This window comes from Balearica regulorum, chromosome 1 (assembly GCF_011004875.1).
Source record: "Balearica regulorum gibbericeps isolate bBalReg1 chromosome 1, bBalReg1.pri, whole genome shotgun sequence".
In the NCBI taxonomy this organism is placed as follows: domain Eukaryota; kingdom Metazoa; phylum Chordata; class Aves; order Gruiformes; family Gruidae; genus Balearica; species Balearica regulorum.
The window spans coordinates 216,140,478-216,166,744 of NC_046184.1; the positions used below are offsets into that span (position 1 = coordinate 216,140,478).

The window sequence follows — 26,267 nt, forward strand, 5'->3', positions numbered from 1 at the left end:
TTAAAGAGCAGCAGTATCAGCCTGTGAAGGTCAGCCAGCATTGCCAGACCACTTCCAGAGCTCATAGACCAGCCCCAGTCCAACAGATAACAGGTTAAACCCTTACTTGTTGTTAAAAGGGCCCACATGAATTTTACAGCAACATGAGGTGCTATTCCTGGAGCACTTCACACCTCCAGTGGTGGAAGACTAGGGGCTCTGACAGGAGCTATAAGGATTTCCTCAGCTGAGGACCAGGGATGCAATCCAGCTCTGTGTGCTGGCCAGCAGCAAAACCCAAACTAATTTGCTGAAAGGAGCAATGGGGCATGAACTTCATGTATCTGCTCCATAGAGGAGATCCACAGACATCAGCTGCCTTTTAGCTCCTTACACACTGGGAGGAAAAAAACCCACCTGAAAACCACAGAGACTTGCTTAGCTTATCCTGGGTGTCCCATGCAGGGACACCACCAATTACTGTGGGTCTGCTTTTGCACAGCCAGACCTGTTTTCTCCCTGTAAAAGCCAAGGCACAGCTGCAATCACACAAACAATTGCTGTAACATGAACCCAGCCACATACCACTGCAACACCAACAAGACCAAAGCAGCCCACTATTTTTGCCCAAGTTTATTTCTAGAAATTTGTACAAAAATCAATACTCTGTAATACAATAGTCTATCAAATATGACAGATGAACATTTTTCTTTAGAGGCAAGATTCCGGGAATGTGGAGTACCATCCTCTTGCGTGGAAGAAAGGCACATTTTGGAGCTCAAAATACACTCAACTGAATCGTTGAAAAGGCAGGTCAGACATGCAAGTAGTGCAATGTTTCAGGTTTTTACATAAACACGTTGTACTCTGAAGAAATCTCACTACAAGCAGTGTTAATATCCACATAAACATTTTATAAACACTTTAAAAAGTCACTCACTTTAGATCCTATGCATGAAAAGGCTATTCCTTTACATTCACTGGACAGAACATTTAAAAGCCATCTTTGGGCAGAAGTTACTCCTAGCTTTCCCCAAATGCTTTTGGGATACAAAACACTTCCATGAATAGTCCCACTGCATTTACCCTACAGGCTACCCTAAGGGTCTGCAACACTGGGGCCACACAATTGCACCATCCCACCGCTCCTAGAACTTGTCCTCAGAGTTTTGTGGCTATGACAGAGTCCCATATTTACAGCTACATGCCTCTGTGCAAGCAGCACCTGGGACAGACCTGCTTCTAAACTGACATCCAAAATACAAGTGGTGAAGTTACAGCCACTGAAGCATCCACCACACCATATGGATCAGGGTCCACCAGGCTCACATCCTTTGGTTTCCTGCACTGCACACAGTAGGTGCCACACCAGGGGATTTGGCAGCCTGCTTGTGCTTTCAGAAGGGGCTTTTCCAAAGCAGAAATGCCCTTGCGCTATGTAAGCGTGTCTCAACATGGCTCTTGTGCAACACACCCGTAATACTGCCATCCTGGTCAAGTCAGCCTGCTGCTTTGATTGAAAACCAGATGGATCCTACTCTCCCAAAATAGCTTGTGCTAGTGGGTACAGTAGCTGTAGGAATGCTTCTAATCCATTGCTGGCAATCCAACAGCAATATATAGCAGATTAAAGGCAATCATTTCCTTCATCCAAATCCTCACAGCAATGGGGAGTTGTGCTTTGTTGGCTAGAAAGACATTTGTAATGGGATTTATCCAAAATAAAGCCTTTTTTATTTTTAAGAGTGGTCTAGCAACACTTTCTTTCAAAGACACATACACCCACACATGCTTTCAAGTACATGACGACAGCTTGGACTCCTGGAGAAGATGCGTTGATTCTGAGAGAAGGAGGTGCTGCTGAGCCAGTCCCTTCAGTTGACTTCCAAGACCTCAGTCTCTGGCAGGCCAAATTTGCTCTTATACTTGTCAAAGAGTTTGATCAGGGAGTCCACATACATGCTGTGGTAGAAGTCCACTTCCTTCTGAGATGGATTATCGATTTTGGGGATGGTGATGGGCTCCCCAACTGATAAAAAGAAGAGATCCACAAGTTAGGTTGTTTCTGTACAGCCTGGAGATGTGTCCTCTATGGCCACAGCTTGCCATTATAACAGAGGTTTGCCTGATTCCTCCCAGTTTTGCTAGGTTCTGAAGCATGATTGTCCCACCACCAGGACTTCCATCACATCTGCAGCAATACCCAGATGCATTTTAGCTACACAAATGCCAGCAATGCAGAGCATCTACTGTGCAAGGTGGCTGGGAAGTTCCACTTGCTTCTATTTACAGCAGAGTGATTAATCCCTCCTCAGTTAACAGGAACCAAGACTAAAAACTGCAGTTCTTGTGTATTCCCCTATATACACCACAAAAGCAAAGCGGCAATTTCTCCTTCCTCAACACCTTACTGCTTTGGGTTGGGATACTCAAAAGCAAATTGTAGCTGAATCTTAAAGCCAACCCTATCAGAGAGCATCACACTGCCAGTCCTGGGAGTGTGGTGGGGCAGGCTGCTTCTGACCAAGACAGAAGGTAGCAGCTACAGCATTTTTTCCCTCAATAGAGCTCACTTGCAAAACTGGCCAGCATTAGAGCATGAGAGGCTTGTAGCCCAAGGAAACTATTCTAGCTTACTCCTGGCTGTGCTGGAAGGTTTTATATAGAAGGGAAAACAGTTTTATAGTCAAGATGCCAAGACCAAGCTAGAGTAGGGGTATGGCATAGACTCAAGTACACTACTACCTAGAGAAGCACATATCATGTTTACACCAAGACCTTACCAACAGTAGTGATGGGCTTGGAGTAAGGTAACAACCCCCAGGTGTTGGAGGAGAAGAGGCCACGGCCATGAAAGATGCACGGAGCAAAGCCAATGTGCTTCTGAAACTTCTTCTGAACCCATCTTCCCCAGGAACCCTCCTCGAAGATCACCTGCTTGTACACCTCATTCTCCCCAAAGGAGTAGACAGGAACCAAGTCCGCACTAGAAAGATGGAAAGATGTTAGTACCCCTTTCTCCTGGTCTGCAGCCAGTGCTACAGCACCACACTCACTGCCATGTACTCTTCCAGGCTGCACATTTGCAGATTTTATTGGCCAGAGCTTTGTTTGCAGCACAAGGTACTGGCATTAAGTCAGCCAAACTTGACATGATATAGTAGATGTGCTATTAAGGCATGCAAAAAGAGAATTGTACTGGCAATAGGCCCATGAAACGCTACCCAGTCACATTGAATATGCTTCCATATATTCTCATCTCTGATTTTTGATGGATATATTTCAGACACATGGGATCCCTGGAGATCACAGGGGCTGCATAGGTGATGCCCCATACAGGTTACTGACACCTGCCTCTCCTTAGCCCTGGAAGCCTGGGGCTTTTCACCCGTCACCTACTCAGGGGCAGAAGACAGAGGACAGGCTCATATGTCTGATGCTCTGGCCATACATCCACCCAACACAGCAGGACTGCAGAAAGGAGAATCTAAGACGTCAGCTGCTTCAGGGGATAAGAACACCTTGCGTGTGCTAGCAGTACTGCCCTAACATCAAGACTGCCTCTTACCCGTGCCGTAGAGCCAGTTTCACAAATCCTTTCCGGTTTTTCAGCGTCACGGAATTCTTCCCTGGGGTGCAGTTCAGGGACTCTGCTGCCCCTCCGACCACAATGATGATGGCATTGCCGCTGCCATTCTTGGATAAGATGTAGTCTATGCTGTCACGGTTCACAGGACATATACCTGCATATCCAAGAGACAGACATAAGGGTCGAGCTGCAAGATTAAGATGATCCTGAAGACACCAGACATACTTTTTAAAAAGTTTATGCCTTGATTGCAAGTTGAGTTGTCCAACTTCCCTGTGGTCAGAAAGGGTTGGGTATATTATCAGGCAACCTGTTCAGCTAAACAGGCAGTTAATAGATCTGGGCAGCACTAGACTTGGTCATAAACTCCACCAATACTCCCTCTCAAAAAGTCACCCTTAACACACAAGGCTTCAGCAAGAATTTTCTTCTGCTCTTAGTGATGGCAAAGGCAATTGTTTAAGACATCTTCCCTCCAAGTAAACTTTGCAGTAGGAGCTGGTTTATCCTTAGGGGGGAAGCAAAGCAATTGTGTTGTTCTGATGCATGAGAGTCTAAATTTGACCAGCTCTTCAGCAAAACCAAGTAGTGAAGTATGTTTTCCTTTGGGAGGATGCTTTAGTGATACAAAAAGAATAAATTGACAAGCCTTCCAGAGGCAGATCTGTTATGGATTAGTTTAAAAAAAAAAAAATAATGTTGCTGAACTAACACCTCAAGCTTTTACATGGTGAGAGCACAAGCTTTGCTCTCCTGGGAAGGAAGGGATGTTTGGGACAGAGTGCTCAGGTAAATCCATACTCTGAGATGAGTGTCTGGGAAGGTCTTTCCCTCTGCCCCTCACTGGAAGGGACAGGACTGTACTACCAGTCACAGCACTTCAGCTTTACAAAGCAATTCCAGCACCACTCCCCACTCCAGGGATCTTATCATTCAGCCCAATGAAAGAGGGAACCTTTACTTTCTACTCTATTGCTCTAAAAATTTTAAGAAGTTTGATTCTCTACTCCTGAAACCCATGCTTTTATCCCATAGTTATTGTCAGAGCTTAGTCGTGCCCCACATTTTTGACCAGGATAAGCCAAGGCCAAATGAGATGCCATCATTTACGTTCCCATCCACACAAGTCTGAGTTGGGTTGAGTACTTAAGGTCATTGCCCTAGGAAGGGCAGTATTACACAATTTAATTTTAGAAACTGATTTTGCACATCTCATGGTTGTCATCACTTGAACCAAGAACTAAATGATGAATGGGTCCCATGGGATTTTACAGGGTAAGTCTACAAGCCTTCATGTGTATCTTGCAACACTGGGCATCAAGGTCACCAACTAATTCCAGACCACAGGTGAGCAGACCTCACTTGAGATATATCAGCTGGATTTGAAGATGAAAACCCCATGTCTTTCAGCACAGCTACAGCTCTCCCTGACCATGTTTCCTTTAAGAGGATCAGGCTATGCTTGCTGCTCTGTAGGATGGACAGAAGCCTTTGTACTTCTCCTGTTCTCCACACCAAGGCTCGCTCTGACTACACAGCCCTGGCTAACAGGGCAGCACAGATTTACACTCAGCCATTTCACACTTGTCAGCAGAATAAGATTATGCCTGCTCACAGCACTGAGCATCAGAAATCCTTCCTCCAGAGGATGCAACAAGACATGCGGACAAGTGGCAACTGCTGAATTGTGATCTTTAGCACATTCACACAGTATATAGGATTTTCTGGCCATTTCCTCATGCCTTAGAGGATCCCTGCTGTAGCTCTGATCTCTAGTAGGCTATAAAATATTGTAATATGCAACAGTTGGTTGTAAACCAACCAAGTATGTGAATCAGTGCAGTAATATTTGTTAGAATTTCACTGGAAGTGGTTCACCCACGAAACAAAGGATTGAGGGAAGAATCAGCACTTCCCAAGTGATGTTAAAGCCTGGTGGTGACATCCTTAAGTTCCAACATAGGAAAAGTGAAGACCAATAGTGGCTTTCAGAAAGTAAACTTTGTCCAAGAGATTACACCTCTAGTCTTGCTTAAATCTTAATTACCTAGGAAGCAGAATTTCCCACTAATTTAACTGTAATGCTCAGGGATAGCCAAGCCAGCCCTGCCAGTGATGTTGCCAATATCTACTCCCGCCTGCTTCCCAAAAAGGAGGGAAGAAGCTCTGGCTGGCCACAAGACTTGTCTACCAGTCATCTTGAGCAGATTGAACATGGTTTTTCTTTTTAAAGTGTAGAAAGGTTAATTCTGCATGCAAACTTAAGCAACACATGGGCTATGTTTAAAGAGATGATAGACTGGAAAGCAGACCCCAACTTCCATGCACTGCGGTCCTGCAGAATTCCCAAGTTATGGGAATTAAGCATTTCACACAGCAACTTGCATCTGATGCAGGAAGATAGAAACCAGCTTGCTTGAGATACTGCCTTTCCGAGGCAGGGACAAACACCTTTTTCTGCACCAAATCTAAATAGTTTTCTTCTCCTTCACCAAATTAGGGCAGTAATCTTGGAAACAGTCAAACCTGGCAACTCAGAGCCAAGTGCAGCTACTCCTGTCCTCTCTCCAGCCATGACTCAAGATTCAGCCAAAATACTACATTAAGATAACTGTTTTGAAGTAATTTATTGGTGAAACTGTTCCAGGAACAGAAAACAGAGCACTGGATTGTTCAATTCATGGTCTTTAAACGTTACCCACCCTCATCTCTACCTACCCAAGGGGCATCCTCACTCTGAAAAGGAAGCTCAAGCCATACAAGAACACTGTTTCTTGAAGCTGTCAACAGTGCTTCCTCTGCCCAGTCATAACCTACAAGCCCTCCATCATTAAAATACTGGAATGCATTAGAACAGACCTATTTATGTCATTCAACAAATTCATAACACTGCCTATTGCCTGTAACCCATCTTTTCAAGGAAGAGGCTCTTCTGAACAGCTGAAACCATGCAGTACCCCAGACTCCTACAAATGTGGTTGGGAGAAGAGGGCATTTGCCATCACCATAAGACCTAGATGCATGACAGCTCACATGGTACTGTACCCCGGAACAGAGCTAGCCATGGTATTCGCATTTCAAAGGCTAATTAATACTTTATATTTTCAGTTACTGTGACCTCATCTACCAGTACCTCCTAATGCTAACCAGGACAACTTGCTCCCATGTCTCCATCTTCCTCACCCACAACTACAGATGCCAGATATGTTTACTATGCCTTTGGACAAGAGTATCCTCAAGTTAAGTATGAATGCAGAGGAGCAGCAGTCCCCACAGCCCAAGCTAGTAATTTATTCACAGCTTCTTCTTTCAACTATATGAAAGCAATGTTTGTGTGATGCTACCAGAGATAAGTGGTTATGTGAGCTTCTGCCGCAGATTTTCACCTGAAAGAAGGTAAGACACCTCAGAGGCAAGGGCATGAGGAGGAACAAAGTGGTCTTCCACTTACCACCAGACATTAAGTAGTCCCTCAAAATGGGCATCCTGAAGTTCCCAGCCAGGGTAGCAAGGTATGGTCGGATTCCAGGGAATTTCTGGCTGACACCTGTGGCCTCTGTGCTGAAGTTGCAAAAGGCACCCAAGCCCATGATGCCATGTGGATGGTACCCAAAAATGTAATTCCTGGTGGTCAGTAGATTGTGGGTTTTAACCAGCTAGGAAAGAAAAGAGTAAGCTCACATGAGGACAGATATTTTCAGGTAGTAAGAAAAAAAAAATGGAGAAAAAGACAAAGTCGCCAGGTTTTGTGTCTCCTCCCACCAAGGAGAACAGCCTAAGGGTATGGGCTATTCTGGATTTCAGAGGTTGTGGTAAGAGCGGCCACTTAGACTTCAGTTCCCCAAGCAGAGGGAGCAGAATAAACAGACTGATCTCAGACCCAAGACAACTGCCAGCCAAGCAGGAATAGGGGTTGGGTTGCAGTAACCTGTGCCCCTTGTTTCTCCGCTCCTCCCAAAGGTATCCTTGCAAGCCTCTTGCCCAAACCAACCAAGTTCTTCATGGCCCTGTAGCCACAGCTACACCTCCTTCCAGGCCCCCTCTCAGCACATTATGGCTCATATCCCAGGAAGGGGGGGGGGCAGAAATCAGTCTCCATAACAGAAGCAAGTTTGCTTAATACCTAAAAAAATACTCAACCACTTAGTATGCCAGTTGGCCGCCCTCTACAAGGTAAATGTGCAGAAGGGTGGCTTACCACTGGAAACCATCCCTCCTTTCAAGAGGTTTTGCTCTGGTCTACATGCCAAAGGGCCAGCAAGACACCTCAAGCCATCCACAGCAGCCCTCCAATTTCTGCAGGACATGCTTCAGGAGCAGAGGCCATATTGGTATGGGGTTGTGTAATATTCCTAACCATTTACTCATCTGTTTGCACAACATGAACACTCCAAAGCTGCCTTAGCCACACACAGCACAACCCGTGCCCTGGTACCACTAGTGCCAGAGGATTTTTTGATGCTATAAGTAACATCTCCCTGCTATATAAAACTTCCCAGTGTCTGCGATCTTTCCAGATCATCTCTCCCTACAAGCGGGCTGAGTAAGCATACAACAAGACTGTTGCATCACCCTACAAAGTAGGGATCAAGTTTAATTATTTCCCCCCCCCCGCTCCAAGCTGCAATGGTGCCAGTTTTTGCTGACTGCAACACCCCAGCAGCTCTCAGACTGGGGAAGGACCTACAAGCCCGTTGCACCCTCAGCATGAGGTGCTAAACTGCACCCCATCCCTCAAACTGTACACGCAAAGGTCACGCTCTGCGTCAGCTCCTGTAGGAAAAACCACAGATCTCCAAGACGTCACATCAGCATTTACATACCTCACCAACTTGGCCAAGAAGTGCTTTGGCAGTAAACAAGCAAGTCTGTTTTGTTGAATCATCAGCGACACGCTGAAGCAGAATGCCCAGAAATTTGATTCCCTTCTCCCCACATTCCCACCACTGTCCCTAGATGAGGCTACAAGCACTTGTGCTATGTAAGACAGCAGCTGCAACACAGGCGTGACAAAGCAGCGGGTTAAGCAAGTTGACTGCCCGTCTCCACACTTTCCTCTAGCTTTAAGGTCATGTAGGGCTCCAGGAAGTGCGGGCAGATGCTTGTGGTTGCAGCAGCTCTGTTGAGCCCCACCAGCCTGTGTCACACCAAGTCATCCTTTTTCCCCTTTCCCTTCTTGCCCAATTAGGAGATAACTTTGCTTTCACTATGCAGGGTGAGAGGGCTGTCCCTTGACCGGTTAGAACAAACAGGGCGCTCAGACTACAGACTGGGAACCACCCTCCAGGAAAGACTGGAAGAAAAAAAAAGCGATGATATAGTAAGCAACCGCTCCGTCTGTCAGTTCTTGCTCAGTTGTAGGACAGACTCAAGGCCTGGTGGCTACAGAGACAACGTGGCTTGGTTGGACCAGTGGTAGACACTTCTTAGAGCTCTTTTCAGAGCACGGTGGGGGTCTCCAGGCTCCAAGCCTCATCCTTCACCTGCACCAAGCACAGCTGCTTTAAAAGGAAGCCAGCTGAAAGAGAAGGTTTGTCCCTGTCCCTCTGGAGCACAAAGCATTTTTGACCTGAGCTTGGCAAAGCCATGCATCTGCCCTCATACAGAAGATATGCTGTTCTTCTGCTGCCAGCCGTGGCAAGCACCCTGCTCCAGACCCTCTACCACGTGCAAGGACACCCAGTTCCCAGCAGAGCCCATTGCTTGCATACCTTGCATGAGCTCCAGCCTTATCGCTCTGTTTGCTTTCCAAGACCTCCTGTTACGCAGACACAGAGGGTTACACCTCCCCTGCTTAGCAATTCCCACCATGCTCACCCACACCAGTTGCACAAGTAGTGCAGGAACAAGGGGTGTGCCAGAAACCAGCTCACCTGCACACTGCACCCACCCACGGCAAGGAAAAAGGGGAATATCTGAGCAGCACTGGAGACCCAGAGAGAACCAAATGCTCACAACAGGGATTTACAGGTCTGAGAGTCAGCCTGGCATTCATACAGATGTGCTTTCCCCCAGTTGTCCTATGCAGGCCACCACTGCTCTCCACAGGTTGTCCCACAATAGATGGGTTCACAGAAGGTGAACTCATCTTCCTCCACCCAAGTCAAGTCAGAGCAACCAAGGACTGCCAGGCATCGGACAAGTTCGTGTCCTTCTCTGCAAGTGGTGCAGGTCTTAGATCTGCTAAAGTATAAACTGAGCTCAGGGTCTGACCTGCCAACACCAAAGGCAGAGCCTTCATGGATCCCTAGATTTAATCTAGAAGCAAGAATTTTTGAGGTGCTTTAATCACTTATTTCTAGTCTCAGGCAAGATTGAAGCTTTCCTTAGGAGGCTGATTGCTCACTGGTGTTTCTTGCACCTTTCCCCTTGACAAGCACACACTGGGCTGCTGGGCGGCCGTACCTGGGGAACCGCTGTAGCTGCCATTTGACAACAACACGTTTTTGCATCTGTTCTGAACCTCCAACAGGTTTTCACTTTTGCCTTCAAGGTCTTCTCCAGTCCCACACAGCCCTCAGTACATCCATGCTGACATGGAGGCTGCACATCTGTGCTGCATCCCAAACAGAAAATTAGTGCTAGGACAGAAGCCAGACCTTCACCCCGCTGTGCTAACACGCCTGTTCCCAGCTGCTGTGAGACCAAACCTGTTCCAGTGGGAGCAAAGGTCCATCTATCTGCTATAGTAATAGCAGATTTCTTTAAACAGATCTAAGCCTGCCTACAGAAGCAATAAAGCAGTGTAACAACGGTAAAAAAAAACCTAGTGTTAATATTGGAGTGCCAGATACACCCAGAGAACAGTATTGTCGATGTTATCGTAGGAACAGGATAAATAAGTAGCACATTCAAGTGTGGATAAAGGGGACTGCAGTGACGCTGCTGCTCAGCACCAAAGAGCAGGGTGAAAACCAGTGTCTGGGTGGGTGCTGAGCCTACCTGCAAGCTGAGCAGCACAGTGACCAGAATCATGCAGAAAGTCAGAGCTCATCCAGCAGTAGTGAGCATATAAGCTTGCAAAACAGAACAATTGCAGCTAGCTGCATCGCACCCAGCAGCGCTATGGAAGAAATTATCTCACCTTCCCAGCAACGCAGGCCAGGACCTGAAGACCCCTCCAGACTCTATATTACTACTACTACTACACTACAGCACACGTAGGAAACAAAAGCCTCCATTTCCATTCTGTAAGTCATCTACAACAACAACAACTAAGGAGAAGCTTTGCCAGAAAGCCAGCCAAGCCACAGAGTGCAAGACAAATGCTGCAAAAACCAAACCAAAACAAAAAAATCACTGTCTTGCAACAGTCCCTGCTCTGGCACACTACTGACTCTCCTACCTCAGCAGGAAGCTGGGAACATCTCACAGCACACATCTGAAATGCTCACTGCTTGACAAGGGTGAGCCAAAGGTCTGCAGCTATTGCTGTCTGAAGTGCTATTGCCTATGGAGATAAGCAGTAGCCGTGCTCACGTGCTCAACTGATGGCTTCTTTACCTAAAAGAGACCTTTAGATCGTGGCACTCCCCACATGCCGTCCCCAGATCAGCAGGATATGCTTGGGAGGTTGCTGGGACCTGGCTCACCTCTGCAGCAGTGGGGTTGAGCCCAGCCAGGCACAGCACCATGCTGACACCTGCCAAAGCCCAGACCTTGCCCAGTTCAGCACCAGGATTTAGCTCACTGGAAGCTTCCTCAGCTGCTTCACGCACTGCTTAGAGCACTATTTGCAAGGCCAGCCACTAAGCAGCAGACAAACTTAAGCTTCTAGTGCCCTAAAATAGCTTATTACTGTCAGAGCAGCTGCTTGAAGCCCCAGTGAATGTGGACAACCTCTGCTCACACTGAGGAACTGAGCCAGATTCAGGCTGGTTCTCAAATCCACCTGGTATTATAAAACATGACCTGGTGTCTCCAGATACACATGCAATAGCCCTAGAGGTGTTTCATGATGGAGACCAAGCATATTCATCACAAGAAGTGTCAAAGCCAAGCCTGCTTCTCATGCAGCTATTCTGATAAAGCAAGCCTGATGCCAGCAGGTAGAGCTGTGGAACAATGCAGCAGATCTAGCCACAAGTTCTAACATACAGTTTTGACAGAGGTCAATACCGGTGGTGTTTCAGTCTGGCCAGACCCTGTCTGCATCCTCAAGACGGAGCTCACACCAGCTAGGTAGAAGGAAACCTTGGTCTTCAGATCTGCAGCCACTGAGAAGCATTACAAGTGCCACTGGTAAGATTGTCACCAATGTGACCTGCCCTCGTGGTGCTCACAGCAAAGGATAAGGTGCAGCAGACTACCCTAAGAAACCATGACCCAGGGAGATGAACCAAGCTCTGCTAAGCCATTAGGGGCCTGGAGCATCTCTGGTGTGAGGAAAGGCTGAGAGAGCTGGGGCTGGTTAGCCTGGGGAAGAGAAGCCTGAGAGGGGATCTGATCAACACTTACCAATATCTAAAGGGTGGATGTCTAGAGGAGGGGGCCAGACTCTTCTCAGTGGTGCCCAGCGACAGGACAAGGGGCAACGGGCACAAACTGGAACACAGGAAGTTCCACCTGAGCATGAGGAAAAACTTCTTCCCTCTGCGGGTGACCGAGCCCTGGGACAGGCTGCCCAGAGAGGTTGTGGAGTCTCCTCTGGAGAGATTCCAAACCCGCCTGGACGCCATCCTGTGCGACCTGCTCTGGGTGATCCTGCTTTGGCAGGGGGTTGGACTAGATCATCTCCAGAGGTCCCTTCTGACCCCTACCAGTCTATGAATTAGACAATTCAGGAACCAGTCAAGGGGAATATTGCAGACAGAAGATTTAAAGTAGCCACCATCTCTAGACCAGTCTCCCTCTTGACTGAAGACAGTAAATGGTTTATCCACAGAGTTCCCATCCCCAAGTCATTCTGGCTGTTTGCACTACTCCTTACAAAGGATTATATTCATGCCCATAAGTGCAGACAACTGCCTCTAGCACCTCACAGCCCTATGATCCCTGTAGCAGGTTTTAACAAACACGCATCCAGCTGTCAGCCCTCATCTTCTGTGCTTTCCATACCATTCACCAGTGGGCTCTAAACCTTTCACAACTCTACCCCTTTAGTGACAAAGGAATTACAGCCATAAGGGCTTCTCACAAATGGACATGCAAGCTAGCAAGTATTTACCTAAACCAGTAGAAGTTCAGTTTATCTACCCAATCTCATATCTAAACCTACTTGAACAACTCAACTGTTTGACAAGCTTCTAATACCTATGGTGGATCTGACCTGCATGGCTGGTACAGAGCATGTTTCCATGAAGATGGGGACTAAATATGCCATCAAAGGAGAGATGAAACAAGGAGACCAGCCATTATTGGTGACCCTCTTGATTCAAGTCCCCAGGAGAAACTAGCCCATTTTAGCCTTCAGCAGTATCAAAGAGGCAGGGTTTGTTGCAGTACTGAGGACAACACATTTGAGATCCTTCAACACTAGGCCATGCTCTGTTCTCCATTAGCTATGAGACCTGGGCTGACCGGCCACTTGCAGCCTGTGCAGTTGTAGTGTGTTTTTCCATGTACATCTACATTTGCCAAGAATTAACCATTAATAGCAGCAAGAATGCAGCAAGAGTGTTCACCAGCAGCCTGTCCAGGCACCCTGAGAGTTCAAGTGACTTTGTAAAGGAGGAATCCACTCTACTCCACTTTGGCTTCCTACTGGAATTGGATTCCCTACAGCCTTCTGAGGCTGGACAGGGTGGTTCATCAAAAGTCATGGCAGGGTCTCTCCCTTTTGCTCAGGTTGAATAAGACTTGCCAACAGCTTTACATAACAGTCCTTTCAGCTGTGTGTCCTTCCAAAGAGGATCGAGTTCCCTCCTAGTTGAATTTGGCCCCTGCTCCCTTCCAAGTCCTTCAGCTAATTCTGCAGTCCCCAGAGCAGACTGGCAGCCCTGTCCTGTCTGCGACACATCTGAACTAGTAGGGAAAATGCAAGACAGAATTGGAGCTATTCCCACTGCTGGAAACCCTCCTTCCCCAAAGCAGCTAGACTTCAGAGTTGATTTCACTGCTCCCTGTGAAGTGGTAGGACTTTGTGTGCACAGGGTTCCCAGCTGTTCTTACACCCTAGGGCAGCAGTGTATTGGGTAACTGGAAAACAGACCAAAACTGGGCTAGATTTACAAGAGGAGAACAGAGGCAGGGCTAGGCACAACACAAGACTGCTGCAGCACACAAGTTGGAGATGAACAGGAAGCCTTACTGCTACAGGGCAGATGATTGCCTCAAGAAGTCTGGTGACAAGACCATCAGAAGTAGCAACTTCTAGAAATCATGATACTGTCATTGATGATGCATTTCAGATTTTATAACCACAGCTGATCCAAGTGGTAGTATGGCAATGGTAAGTAAGCCATGTCCTTGCTACAGTTCAGTGTCATGGACAGATGGTTTAACATCAGCTCCATGAGAGTAATTACAAGCCAATCTAAAACACATAATTAAGTACCAATGCATAGTTACACTGTTACTTACTCTTATTGGAAAATAATCCCTGAAGTACCTCCATATAGCCCAGTTTCTCACCCATTGGGATCTTCTTCCACCTGAAGAGGAAAAGAAAATCATGGTTTTAAATCTCTTTCCACATAGGTACCTACCAAGAAGTCTAGAGGACTCCAGATAAGCTGCTATCTCACTAGACAAATTAACAATTTCATTCTTCTAATGCAGTGGGTCACCTGCATTTTTCACTAAAATCAGTGGAAACCATCCATGCTCAGGACTCCAGGGTACTTTAAGCTAATAAGGCCTGACAACAAATTCTGAGTAGGATCTGACTTGATATTCTGTTGTAGTTGGACAATGGACAACTCAAGCTAGAAACAGCTCAACGTTAACCTCAGATTCATCTTTTGGGGAAGGAAGGCTAAAATCGTGGATGATTTCAGTGGTCTTGAAGCAATAGAGAATTGCAGTAATCTGCTTAAGAAAGGTGTTTCCATGCAAGCTTGTTGCCATTACTGTTGTAGGGTCTCAGAGATGGTTTTTTGCTTTAATGGTTGGACTTAGTGATCTTAAAGATCTTTTCTAACCAAAACTACTATGATTCTACAGGGTGTTTTCTGAAATAAAAAGTTTTCTGCTTAATTTGCAGCAACACTGACTCCACAGGGGAACCATGTGTTAGTAGTCACGTCACAATCTGAACCTTGCAAGAGCTGGAGAGGACAGCAAAGATCTTGAATCTTTACATAGATCTTTCTGACCTACAGAAAGAACTTAAGCCTTATTAATATGCTGCTAGAAGCCAGCAATGGCATGATATTACTGAATGTGATCTTGTATTACCCTCAGCATCAATAAAACCTATAGCCACTGCTTATGCTGAGGGCTGACATTTGTCTGCTTCACTGAATAATGTTTTTGGTCAGTGATTCAGCCAAGTCCCGCTAAGAAGGGAAGTCACCCATTATAAGGAAGTGCTTCTTTGTCCGAATATGAGGACCGGGACACTTAACCAGTAAGAATCTATTCTGCAATATTTACCTTTCTTTGGTGTATTCCAGTCAAATACCAGCCAAGCTAAATATAGAGCAGCAATCACCCAGCAATCTGTGCACAGTATGTACATGAGGATCAAAGTGCAAGCAACACCTGGATAGGTCCAAGAAAGAAGAAAACAAGGTTCATCAGGTTTTAGTCTGCATTTACTCTTGCATTAAGAGCCCCTTGCCTTTTGACCCTTCTATACCGAAGTCTTAGTCTCAATCTGATGTCATTAATCCTCAGTCAAATCCGATTTAGCTAAAACCCCCCTTATGTAGGACTGAGACAGCTTCCTCTAAAGCTACCTGCTTTGAAGTACCTCAACCTCCCCTTCACGGTATCTCCAGGTCTCTCTTGTAGAATATCTCCAGGTAGGGCAACATCTTCACCAGGCAAGAGCAAGACTTCATGAGCATGAAGATTTCTTTGTGGCCCACACCAACTACATAGACCTTACACCAGCTCTACAGCAGCCATCCCACCAGGGTGCCAGGGATTCCACCCACAAATGATGTTGCCATTTTAGCACAAACTAAATTGGGAAAGAACAGCAAAAGTTGCTTGACTGACTGAAATCAGTATCTTTCTCCAGTTTAATTATCAACAATACTATGGAGCAGAGCAGCCTGAGACTTCACATAACAGAAGTGCCCAGAGACAAACAGTCTTTACTATTTTACTGGTCTAGCAAACACTTCTTGCCCATCTCTAGTACCTCTTGGAAGGAGCCCAAGCCAAGAGGAAGACACTCCAGTTGTAATCAGTTGCATCAGTTACCAGTTGCTTCTAAGAAATTTCTTCCGTGGTCATTCCCATGAATGAGTCAGGTGAGAGATTTCCAATTGCTTCAGTCATATTTGTATGGTAGACACAGACAAGAGCTAAATATCAGTAGGTGTTTGTATAGTTCCTATGCTTTTCTAGAGCCAGGTAATTTATTGCCAAAATATCAAACTATGCAAGTGTGCTCTACAATATCCACATGCCCCAGGAACTGTTCTGCTGCAGTGCACATCCACTAGTCAATGCTTATGTAAAAGTTAACATTTTTGCATTAAAAGTCTTCCAGAAAGAAGGAAAAAAGCTTTGTTTTCAGCCAAAAGGTTTTACTTACCCATGATAAGGAAAGTGAGAACCCATTGCAGCACAGAGATGATTTGGAGTTGTTTCTCTACTTTGGATTTAGATAGCCAGAACAAATCCTGCAGAGCAGAAAGAATGCTTGATCCTGTGCCTAAAAAAATAGAAGTAGAGTTCCATTTGCACCCTGAGCAAAGATAACAGTATTTTCCTTTCAAAGAGATAAATCACTGTTCATGCAGTTTGCTTTTAGAGCAAGGCTTGTCAAAGGCTGTTTCCCACAGAGTTTAGGCAACCTGCAACGGGAATGGTTGCCATCCACAAACGTCCAGCTGTTTGGGAATGCTGGAGGGGGTTAATGGGTAACACCAGTTCCCACCTGAGCAACCCTCTCTTCACTTGACCATACAAGTGCAGAGGACATTAACACGTGGTCCTAAGACATGTCCCCACTTCAAACTGCCAATTCCTGGAAGTGGTGTTTAATAACAGGGAAACCCATGAATTCACTACAAGATAAAGATCAGCTGTCTCAAGCCACAGAGGCACACACCAGGCTGTGGTCTGAACTGTTGCTCATCCAGCCTTTGTGTGTGCTCATTCACCCTTCACAACTCCGTGTGTGTTCAAGGAAAGCTCTGCACTCCAGCCTTACCCAGCACAGCCTAAGGGCTGGTTGAGCAACACCTCAACCCACAACCCCAGGAATCCACAACTCCAAGGGTAAGGAAAACCACCACAGTGTTTCTAAAGCAGTAAATGAGGAAGGAAGGAGTTGAAAGGCACTCTTTTAGAAGCTTAAGCTATTCAAGGGGGAAGAAAACCAAGTCAAAAACTGAAGTGACAGACTTCATTTCTATATGAGGAACCACCCACTGCAGCATTTGCTGATATGCTCAACCACCTCAAGAAAAATCTTGCAAGTGCATTTTCCTTCACTTCTCTTCAGTACTTTATTTCACAAGCACCATACCAACTGGCTAAAATGCAAATCAAGCTTCTGCCCCATGAACAAACCAGGAAGTGTATTTATATATTTCCTTTCTGTTTAAGGATCAGCCTGTTATTAGAAGCAACGTTGCTAAGCAGATATTATATTGAATGAGTTCAGTCCTTGCTGTTGCTGGCAAGATATGACACTGCTAGTGGTGACAGCATAGCAAGCAAATGAAAGTTTGATGGAGAAGAGGCTCTTCTCTAGGTACAGAGAAGGTACTATAGGTTTGGTAGCTTCTACAAAGCAGGTTTCACTAATGCATCCTTTAAATACATGAAGCATCTCTGCACTCTTTGCTGTCTAAGCGATAGGATTGATGCACAGTAGCTGCACCTGCAGAACTGCTGTATTAGTTTTGCAGCTTCTTTTCTTCCCCCTCTTAAATGTCATTTAATGTTAAACCTGGGCAGGGTCCCTAGGACTGACAGCTACATGCCTTCCTGAGCATTCCTGCTAGTAAGGACATCACCCAGAAGCCAGACCAGACCCTGCAGTCTAAATCTAGAGCCAGCCCACCCAGCCTAGGCCCTTGGGTCTGTTTAGTCCATGTTGAATGAGCAATCCTCACAAGGGGCTGGGCATTAACTACTCCAAGCAGACCAAGTTTTGGTCAAGGATGGATAATGTCACTGCAACTGCCAGTAAATCACAACCTACAGCACTAATCCAGCCTGAGGCAGCAGCTGAAGTTGAAGGCAGGTCTTTGCAAGATAACATACCAATTGCTGAATTCACTCTGTATTATCTCTCCAGTTTGAGATGGGACAAGGCACCATGTTGATGAGTGAAACCCCCACCATGCACCAATTTGTAATGCTAGAATACCTAGGCAGGAAGACTCAGAAATCCTGTGCTGCAGCTCTTCACATTTAACAGTAAATGCCCAAATATGGGGTGAGTGATAAACTCCACCCCACTTTTTATATCAGAGTCACCAGCCTAAGGATAAGAGAAATGTCATTCCTGCTGTCACCCACAGCATAGAGGCAGCCTCTGCTGCAGCTGTCCCCAAAACCTGGTTTACACAATTGCACATGGGCACACCTCATGTGGCTTGATGACTACTAGACACTAGTTTGAAGGAAACTTTTAGCAATAGAGATATAGCCAGTGACACCACTATGTCCTCAAAATAAGCCAGAAATCTTAGACATGATTTGTGATCCACAATAAAAGTCCAGCCCCATGTAATTTATCCTTCCAGCACCTGTAGCGACACTGCCAAAACATCTTTGGATTGATGAATCCAACACTCCAGCCCTGGATCAGCTAAATCCCTATCCTCTTCCCCCAAAGAGAACAACTGTTATCCCTCCAGATTAGAATTTGTACCTCAGCATTTTCTAGATGCTTTAACAAATTGTAGGCATTGCCAGCCCTGTAAATAGACCAGTATTGGGTAACATAAGTCAACCTGTCAACTTGCTTCCCAAACCGCATTAAGCTTTTTGTGTCAACGTTCAACTATTGCAGTCAGAGGGAAGGCACAGGTTTGGCAGACAGCTCTGAGCAAGCAGCTGAGCACCTGCCCTTGGACAAGTGTCCTGGGTCAGTTATTTGCTGAAATCAAAAACATCCTTTGCAGAGATCAAGATTCCCAACATTAGAAAAGCCAGTAGTACCATGAGCCAAATAACATTTAATTCCCAGTTAAGGACATAAAAGAAGTCTGGTGACAATGGAAAGAACTGTGGGAGTGGGCAGAGATGTCACCTGGCAAGTGCATCTGCCTGGTGCAAAGGTAGATCATGCCGTATAACCTGCACACTCCAGATGGACCCAGTGCATCAACTGCAGGCTGGGTAATAATAGATTTTAGTGCCAAGACAGCCATTTCCAGACAGTCCCAAGCTTGCAGTTGTTCATGTCAGACTTAACACCTTATGTATTCAACCATCCATGCAAGCCTTGCTTCCTTTCTCCTTCAGCTATAGTAGTCATAAGACATTTTTGGGAAGGTACTCCATGCTCTGGAGAACCACGCTGGTAACTGGTGACAAAGAGCAGAAAAGCTTTGACAAGTTAACAGAAATGTGGTTTCGGGATTCAACCACAGCAGAATAACTCAACACTGATACTTGGATTCAGGTCTTTAAAGAAAACCCTTCCTTTTAAGGGCTCACTTGTGGGCCCACACCAAGCATCATTCACATATTAAAAACCCAAAGGAGAATTAAGCATAGGAAAGGTGATTTCTCAAACTTTCAGGGAATACATTAGCCTAATAGTAAAACCAGTTGTTCTTTGGGTACCTAATCCCTGAGCTAGAACATGGGTAGCAGAACGAAACCCTCATAATCCAATGGGAAAGTGACCTACTACACTACTTAGATAAACAGAAGGCTATGGGGCCAGATGGGATCCACCCAAGGGTACTGAGGGAGCTGGCAGAAGTGCTCACCAAACCACTTCCCATCACTGACCAGCAGTCCTGGCTAACCAAGGAGGACCCTGTTGACTGAAGGTTAGCAAATGTGATGCCCATCAGGCCTCTCTGACCTGGGTGCTGGGGAAGGTTATGGAGCAGATCATCTTGAGTGCCATCATGCAGCACATGTAGGACAACCAGGTGGTCAGGCCCAGTCAGCATGGGTTCATGAAAGGCAGGTCCTGCTTGACCAACCTGATCTCCTTCTATGAGAAGGTGATCTGCTCAGTGGATGAGGGAAAGGCTGTGGATGTTGCCTAGCCTGGACTTCAGTAAAGCCTTTGACACAGTTTCCCACAGCATTCTGCTGGAGAAACTGGCTGCTCGTGGCTTGGACAGGCATACGCTTTGCTGGGTAAAAAACTGGCTGGATGGCCAGGTCCATCCACTCTGGGTGAATGGAGTTACATCCAGTTAGTGGCCGGTCACTAGTGGTGTTCCCCAGAGCTCAGTACTGGGCCAGTTCTCTTTAATCTCTTTATCTGAGATCTGGATGAGGGCATCGAGGGCACCCTCAGTAAGTTCACAGACAACACCAAGTTGGGCAGGAGTGTTGATCTGCGGGAGGGCAGGAAGGCTCTGCAGAGGGATCTGGACAGGCTGGATCCATGGGCCGAGGCAACTGTGTGAGGTTCAACGTGGCTCAGTGCCGGGTCCTGCCCTGGGGTCACAACAACCCCAGGCACCGCTACAGGCTTGGGGCAGAGTGGCTGGAGCCAGCAGTGTGCCCAGGTGGCCAAGGCGGCCAACAGCATCCTGGCTTGGATCAGCACTGGTGTGGCCAGCAGGACCAGGGCAGCGATCGTCCCCCTGTACTGGGCCCTGGTGAGGCCGCACCTGGAGTGCTGGGTTCAGTTTTGGGCCCCTCACTCCAGGAAGGACATTGAGGGGCTGGAGCGTGTCCAGAGAAGGGCAACGGAGTGGGGAAGGGTCTGGAGCACAAGTCTGATGAGGAGCGGCTGAGGGAGCTGGGGGTGTTGAGCCTGGAGAAGAGGAGGCTGAGGGGAGACCTGATGGCTCTCTACAACTCCCTGAGAGGAGGCTGTAGCCAGGTGGGGGTCGGTCTCTTCTCCCAAGTAAGAAGCGAAAGGACAAGAGGAAATGGCCTCCAGTTGTGCCAGGGGAGGTTGAGGTTGGAGATCAGGAAATATTTCTTCACGGCAAGGGTTGTCAGTCACTGGAACAGGCTGCCCAGGGAAGTGGTGGAGTCCCCATCCCTGGAGGGATTTAAAAGCCATGGGGACATGGTTTAGTGGTGGCCTTGGCAGTGCTGGGTTAACAGTTGGACTTGATCTTATGGGTCTTTTCCCACCTAAACAACTTTGATTCTAATAACCAAGTGTAATAAGACATACCTATGATTAGCTTTGAGGTAAAGGATACTGTGTACCCCAACCTTTAGTATGCATTTGTATCAGTCTTTTCTCAAGGAAATACTTGGAGTCCTGGAGAAACAGACCTCCATCTTCTACTGCTGAAGACAGTTGCTTATCATGTGCTGGCCACCCACACCAGCCTCTAGAGCATTTTCCAGTTGCTCTGTTTCCCAAGGGGACCTGTTGTAGAACTGAACAACGTGGCTGTTTGGGGTCACAGCCTTAGCAACTCATATCTACACCATAGATATCTTAGCAAGAGCTTTTCTGCTCTTGGATGAAATCCTGAGCCCCTCAACTCACTGCAGCTCATGCCCTGGATTACTGATGGGATACTGCCTGCACTAAGCCATGCATGGCTCTCAAGGATGCAACTTGCCAAGACAGGCAAGAGGAACTTCTGCAGGAGACCTCACTGCTGCCCAGTGATAGCAGCTACCTGCAGCCTTCCAAGGAAGCTCAGTGACATTAGCCAGCTGTCCTCCAACTGGTAATAGGCTTAGTACACTTAGTTAATTCCAGCAGCCATAAGAGTCAAGCACAAGAGATCCTACCAAGGAGGTCCTGGAGTCAATGAAGGGTTTGACCAAACATCTACCTCATGCCTGCAACACAGACTCAGCTAGAGACAGCATCTGGTGCGCTTCCAGCACAGTTTATTTCAGATAAAGTGCTCAAACACCATGATTTACCTGGGCAGGGAGGCAGACCCAAAGGTCCCAGGAGAGGAAGTAAACAGGACTTTGCATTTGAACACCAGAAAACCCAATCAATCCACAGCACTTCATTAAAAAGCAGTCAAACAAATTAGCTGAGAGGAAGAAGAAGTGTTACAGATGGTTAAAAATACACTGAAAGCTTGTTATAGCCAAGCTTCATCTGCTACCTTCTCAACACAACTAGCATATTAATTCTTGGCCAAGAATCATACTGCATCACACAGCTTATTTTGATGAAAACCAAATTAGATGCAGTATAACTGAGCCCCTCCAAAGCATTAGGTGGAAATGGACATTAAGCTACATATTTGGCAGAGAAGCTGACATTGGAGGCATAACAAAACTAAACAGAGCAATACCAGGATACTCATGAGGACCCAACTGCCCATCCAAGAGCAGGAGTCTGCACAGCAAGCTGCTACATTAGATGTGACATCTGTAAAACCCCTTGAGCAACACAAGTTATTCTGTCTGGGTTTACTCAGATGCCCCGGCTGCAGTGCACAAGCTCTCTCCACTTCCAGCTTTGTTGTTAGTGGTACTAGATAGTGAGGTAGAGACCAACAAATTATCAGTGGGGGGTATTCTGCACTGTGCACAGTTATATAGCAGTTTGCTCATGCCCCAGGAGACTACTAAATAATCCCATGTTATCAGCAGTAATGAATGCCTATGACTGGAGGTCAACAACATGGTTAACAGGGACAACATTATTTCAGCCCCATTAGAAAGGGGCTGGGATTCTGCATAACAAATTTGTTTATTTGCTATGACATTTATCTCACAGGGGATCTGCATTAACTTGCAGCACTGAACTTGGTCTTCAGTCTCAACAGTCACAGCTGTATGTGGGTTAAAGTAAGGTAACCATGAGGGTAGACCAGTCTGTCCTAGACAAGCCAACAATTTTAGGTTTAAGTCAGCAAGAATTAACAGCTCTAGACAAGAGAAAGGGAACCATCCCACAACATCTTGTCCATGTGCCCATGAAGGGGTTCAGGAGCTCTAGAAGGGCTCAGCCATAAGCAAGTCCAGACTTCTACCTCCAAGGCAGTTTTGTCAGGAGACGACAATACAACACAGCTAGCAGTGATGCCATACTCCCAAAACGGGAACCCCCAGGTCCCCCAAAGCAGAAGTGAGCTCTGCCAAACTTCAGCTGCAGCATAAGACTAACTGCAAGGTAAAGCTGAGTGAAATCATCTTCCTCACCCCAAGCTATTCTACAAGTTTGTTCCACATTGCAGAAGCTTATTGCCTAAAGCTTTTAGCCACAGTCCAGCCAAAACAAAGGAGAGAAGGAGGTTCCTTAAGATGAAACGAGATGAAAAAAGATACTTCAGCAAAGGACAGCCCTTAAATGCTCTGGCCACACTAGCATCCTTCCTCAGGAGAGCAGAGCACTGCCTCGCTGTTCTGCCAAACACAAGGAGAACGCCTGGACAGCCTATGGGTCAGGTCAAGATGAGGAGACAACAACCCCTTCTACGCAACCAAAGTGCCTCAAAGCATCATCCAACCCTGGCCCAAGGTTTGCTCTGATTTTTGCAACACTGGGTTGGTGTCCAACAAAATTCCCCTGCATACATACAGGGATGGATAGAGAGGCAGATGCCTGCACCTTTTGTTTTGGTTTTTTTTTTTTTGCTTGTTTTTCAGCAGGATCAGACTTTCCGCCAAAGTCACAAGCACTGGGACAAAGCCAGATGTCAGGCACACATGACAACTGGAGACTAAAGGACAGTATGAGCCGTTCAGATTCCACCCCACAGAAGTCAGCCCTTTGCACAGGCAAGGTACTTGGAGAAGATGGTCAGGAAGGTTGAAAAGTCTAGTAGATTTGTTCTAAATATCCTATGAAGGAGAGAAGTTATCTAACATGATCAAGCAGCACATGAGGTCCCATGCATGAACCACTGCACCACATCGCCTCTGCCCATCTTTGATCTGCAGGGTCCCACATCATCATCCCCAAAGCCCAGCATGAGATTGAGTTCCTCTGGCAGGAACCTGGCTTTTGCTTGGAACAGGCAGGCTTTGAAGCTGGACCTGCATTTTGTTGCCCATGACAGGCTACAGAACTGGCACAGTGTTGCGTTGGTGGATGCTGCAGTCGCCAAGGCAACATCTCACATCTCCCCAGGCAAAAGCACGTGAAGAAATTAGTGAAGAAGCACAAATATCACTGCAGGACCCCCACGAGGTGCCTCAGAGGAAAACTGACCTGAGGAGAGTTAAGACAGCTTTCCATCGCTAAGCAGGATTATCTAGAGATGAGGCCAATCACTGTCCCTAAACGACACTCCATTTTGAATTATGCACGTGTCCTAGATCCATCATTAACACGCCAATGCCAACAAGGTGGCCACTGAGGTCCCTTGTCAGCCCTACATATTTTATAGGTCTCCTGAATGATTTATTCCCTGTACTTGCAGCGAACTCTCAATTTAACAGTTCACATGCTGTTAATTCAAATGACCTCTCTCAACTCAAAACATCACTTGGCATCTTGCTAATTGTATAAGCAAGCTAAATTACTTTAAGGACCAGAGTTGAGCATGGTAAACACATGCAGATATTTTCCTCAACCTGTTCACAAATGATCCTACAAATCCATCTCCAATATCAGCAGGTGCCACATTTTCCTGACAGAGACGAGCACCAGCAGCTCTACATGCAGAACGCAGTGTGATAGCAAGGGCTTAGGGGTTAATTCACCAGGTTCAGGTCCTCTTAGCTCTGCTAATGATTTGCTTAATCAACGAGCCATTTCATAGGTCTCCATCCAAGGAGGAATTATCAGTTTGCTTTTTCGGGGCAAAAAGCCTTTTGCAACACAGACAGGGCGATCACTCGAGGACTCTCCATAAGGCACAGGGCAAATTGTTGTCCAAGTGCATTTTCCTGCAAAGCCCTCACTGTTTGCAAGTCCTGACCCTTCTCTAGACAAACAACCTTGCAGGAGAGGTACAAGGCTCTATCAAGCAAAATATTTAGACTTGTTAAATTTATTGCTGCTTTTACAAGCACGCAAGGGAGTTTGGGATTTCCCGTATTGTCTATCCAACATCTTTAATCTACATGTTTCAGCCTGCAACAGGAAGCATTCAGTGTCTGCAGCAGCCTCGCTCATGATGGGTGCCAGCCACTGACGCCCAACCTGCTCGTGTCACCGAGGAAGTGACTCTACGGGTACGGAGGGTTGCAAACGCAAACTTGGCTGTACTTCCTAACATAAAGCCTTGCTTTGACACTGGATCTTCAGCTCCCCATTGTAACGTAACAACAAATAGCAATGCTCTTTCTTTTTTCCCCTCCTGATGTAAGCACAGGAACACAATATTACAAAATAAGGCTGCAACCGTGGATTTTACCAGCCATGCAGCGTTGGTGAAACTACTACACTTTCCTTCCTACCATCACAAGAGGAAAAAAAGGCTCATTTTTAAGCAAATGCCACACACCCACGTTTTTGCCAGGGTGCAAACTCGCTTAGATAAACCCTTTGCACCAGCAGCAGGAAAGCAGCCCGACCCTCCAAGCTGGCTAAAAAGCAAAACCTGCGCAGAGAGCTGTAATCCTCACCCCTAAGAAAAGCTGCAGCCAGCCTCCCCGCCATTGCCTATTGCTTTTCCCTTCTCCTTCCCCCTCTTAAACAACCACTCCTGCAGGCAGGAAGAAGGGGAATAAACCAAAACTGTTTCGGAGCTGCTTCCACCCCACCCTGCACCTTGTACCACCGGGATGTTGCTTCCCCCCACCACCACCGCAGCATCCTCCCGGGACCCAACTAACCCTCCGGTACCTCGCAGCACCCCGGAGTAGGCAGCGATGATGGTCTTCATTGCGGAGGGATGCTCAGGTCCCGGCCAGGGCCATGGGGTGGTGAAGAGCACCCGGCTCCACAGCCCCGGTGCAGCCGGCGAGTAGGGCAAGCACCGGCCCCGCATCCCTATATAGCCCCGGGGAGGAGGAGGAGGAGGAGGAGGAGGAGGAGGAGGAGGAGGAGGGCGGGGAGGGGCGGTCCCCGGCAGGACGCCTGGGTCCTTCATCCCGGAGAGGGAGGGAGGAGAAGCTGTTCGCCCCGGTGATGCAGCTTGCTGCATGGGATGGGGATTTGGAGGGATGAAGGACAAGGCAGGAGGGTATCCCCACACCCTCTGCAAGGTGTTTCCCTCCCTGCTTTGCTTCCCCTCATCACAAGGTGGGGGAAAATTCCCCCCACGTCCCCAGCTAGTGATGGGCATTTTAAGACAGGATGGTCCCCCTTCTTGCTCAGATGCTCTTCCATCCCACTCTTGGCTGATTTTAGCTTCCCCGGTGGGATTTGGGAGATCTGGGTTCCTAAAAGCAGCATAAAATTAAGGGAAAAGGTAGAAAAGATAAAAGTTTAGAAATGTTATTAACAGAAGCTTTAATGGTTTCATTAAGTTTCATTTTCATTAAGATAGCCTGCAGGTATGCCCAAACCACTGATCAAGCCTCATTTTCTTGTAACAAGATGTTTAAGGGGATCCATAAGAAATGAGGTGTCATGTAGTTTTGTATCGAAGTTTTAGCATAG

The 26,267-nt window shown here is 46.8% G+C and overlaps 1 protein-coding gene across 1 annotated transcript; it reads right to left on the minus strand.

The window, feature by feature from the left end:
- Positions 1 to 597: 597 nt before the first annotated feature.
- DGAT2 (diacylglycerol O-acyltransferase 2) lies at positions 598 to 25,655 on the minus strand. Its single transcript, XM_075742597.1, has 8 exons — positions 25,509 to 25,655; positions 16,218 to 16,337; positions 15,104 to 15,211; positions 14,090 to 14,160; positions 7,020 to 7,224; positions 3,548 to 3,722; positions 2,763 to 2,965; positions 598 to 2,008 (listed from the first exon to the last, which is right to left on the minus strand). The coding sequence occupies exons 1-8, from the start codon at positions 25,651 to 25,653 to the stop codon at positions 1,854 to 1,856; spliced, it is 1,182 nt and encodes a 393-aa protein (XP_075598712.1). The 5' UTR covers positions 25,654 to 25,655; the 3' UTR covers positions 598 to 1,853.
- Between the last annotated feature and the right edge of the window lie 612 nt (positions 25,656 to 26,267).

What these genes read in the sequence shown, in the direction of transcription:
- DGAT2 (XM_075742597.1), bottom strand. Translation starts at nt 25,653, where the DNA reads ATGCGGGGCCGGTGCTTGCCCTACTCGCCGGCTGCACCGGGGCTGTGG. An exon ending in CTACTCCGGGGTGCTGCGAG is followed by an intron (nt 16,338 to 25,508) that starts GTACCGGAGGGT and finishes CTATTTTTTTAG; the next exon opens with GCACAGGATCAAGCATTCTT. An exon ending in GGACTACTTAATGTCTGGTG is followed by an intron (nt 3,723 to 7,019) that starts GTAAGTGGAAGA and finishes TTGGATATGCAG; the next exon opens with GTATATGTCCTGTGAACCGT.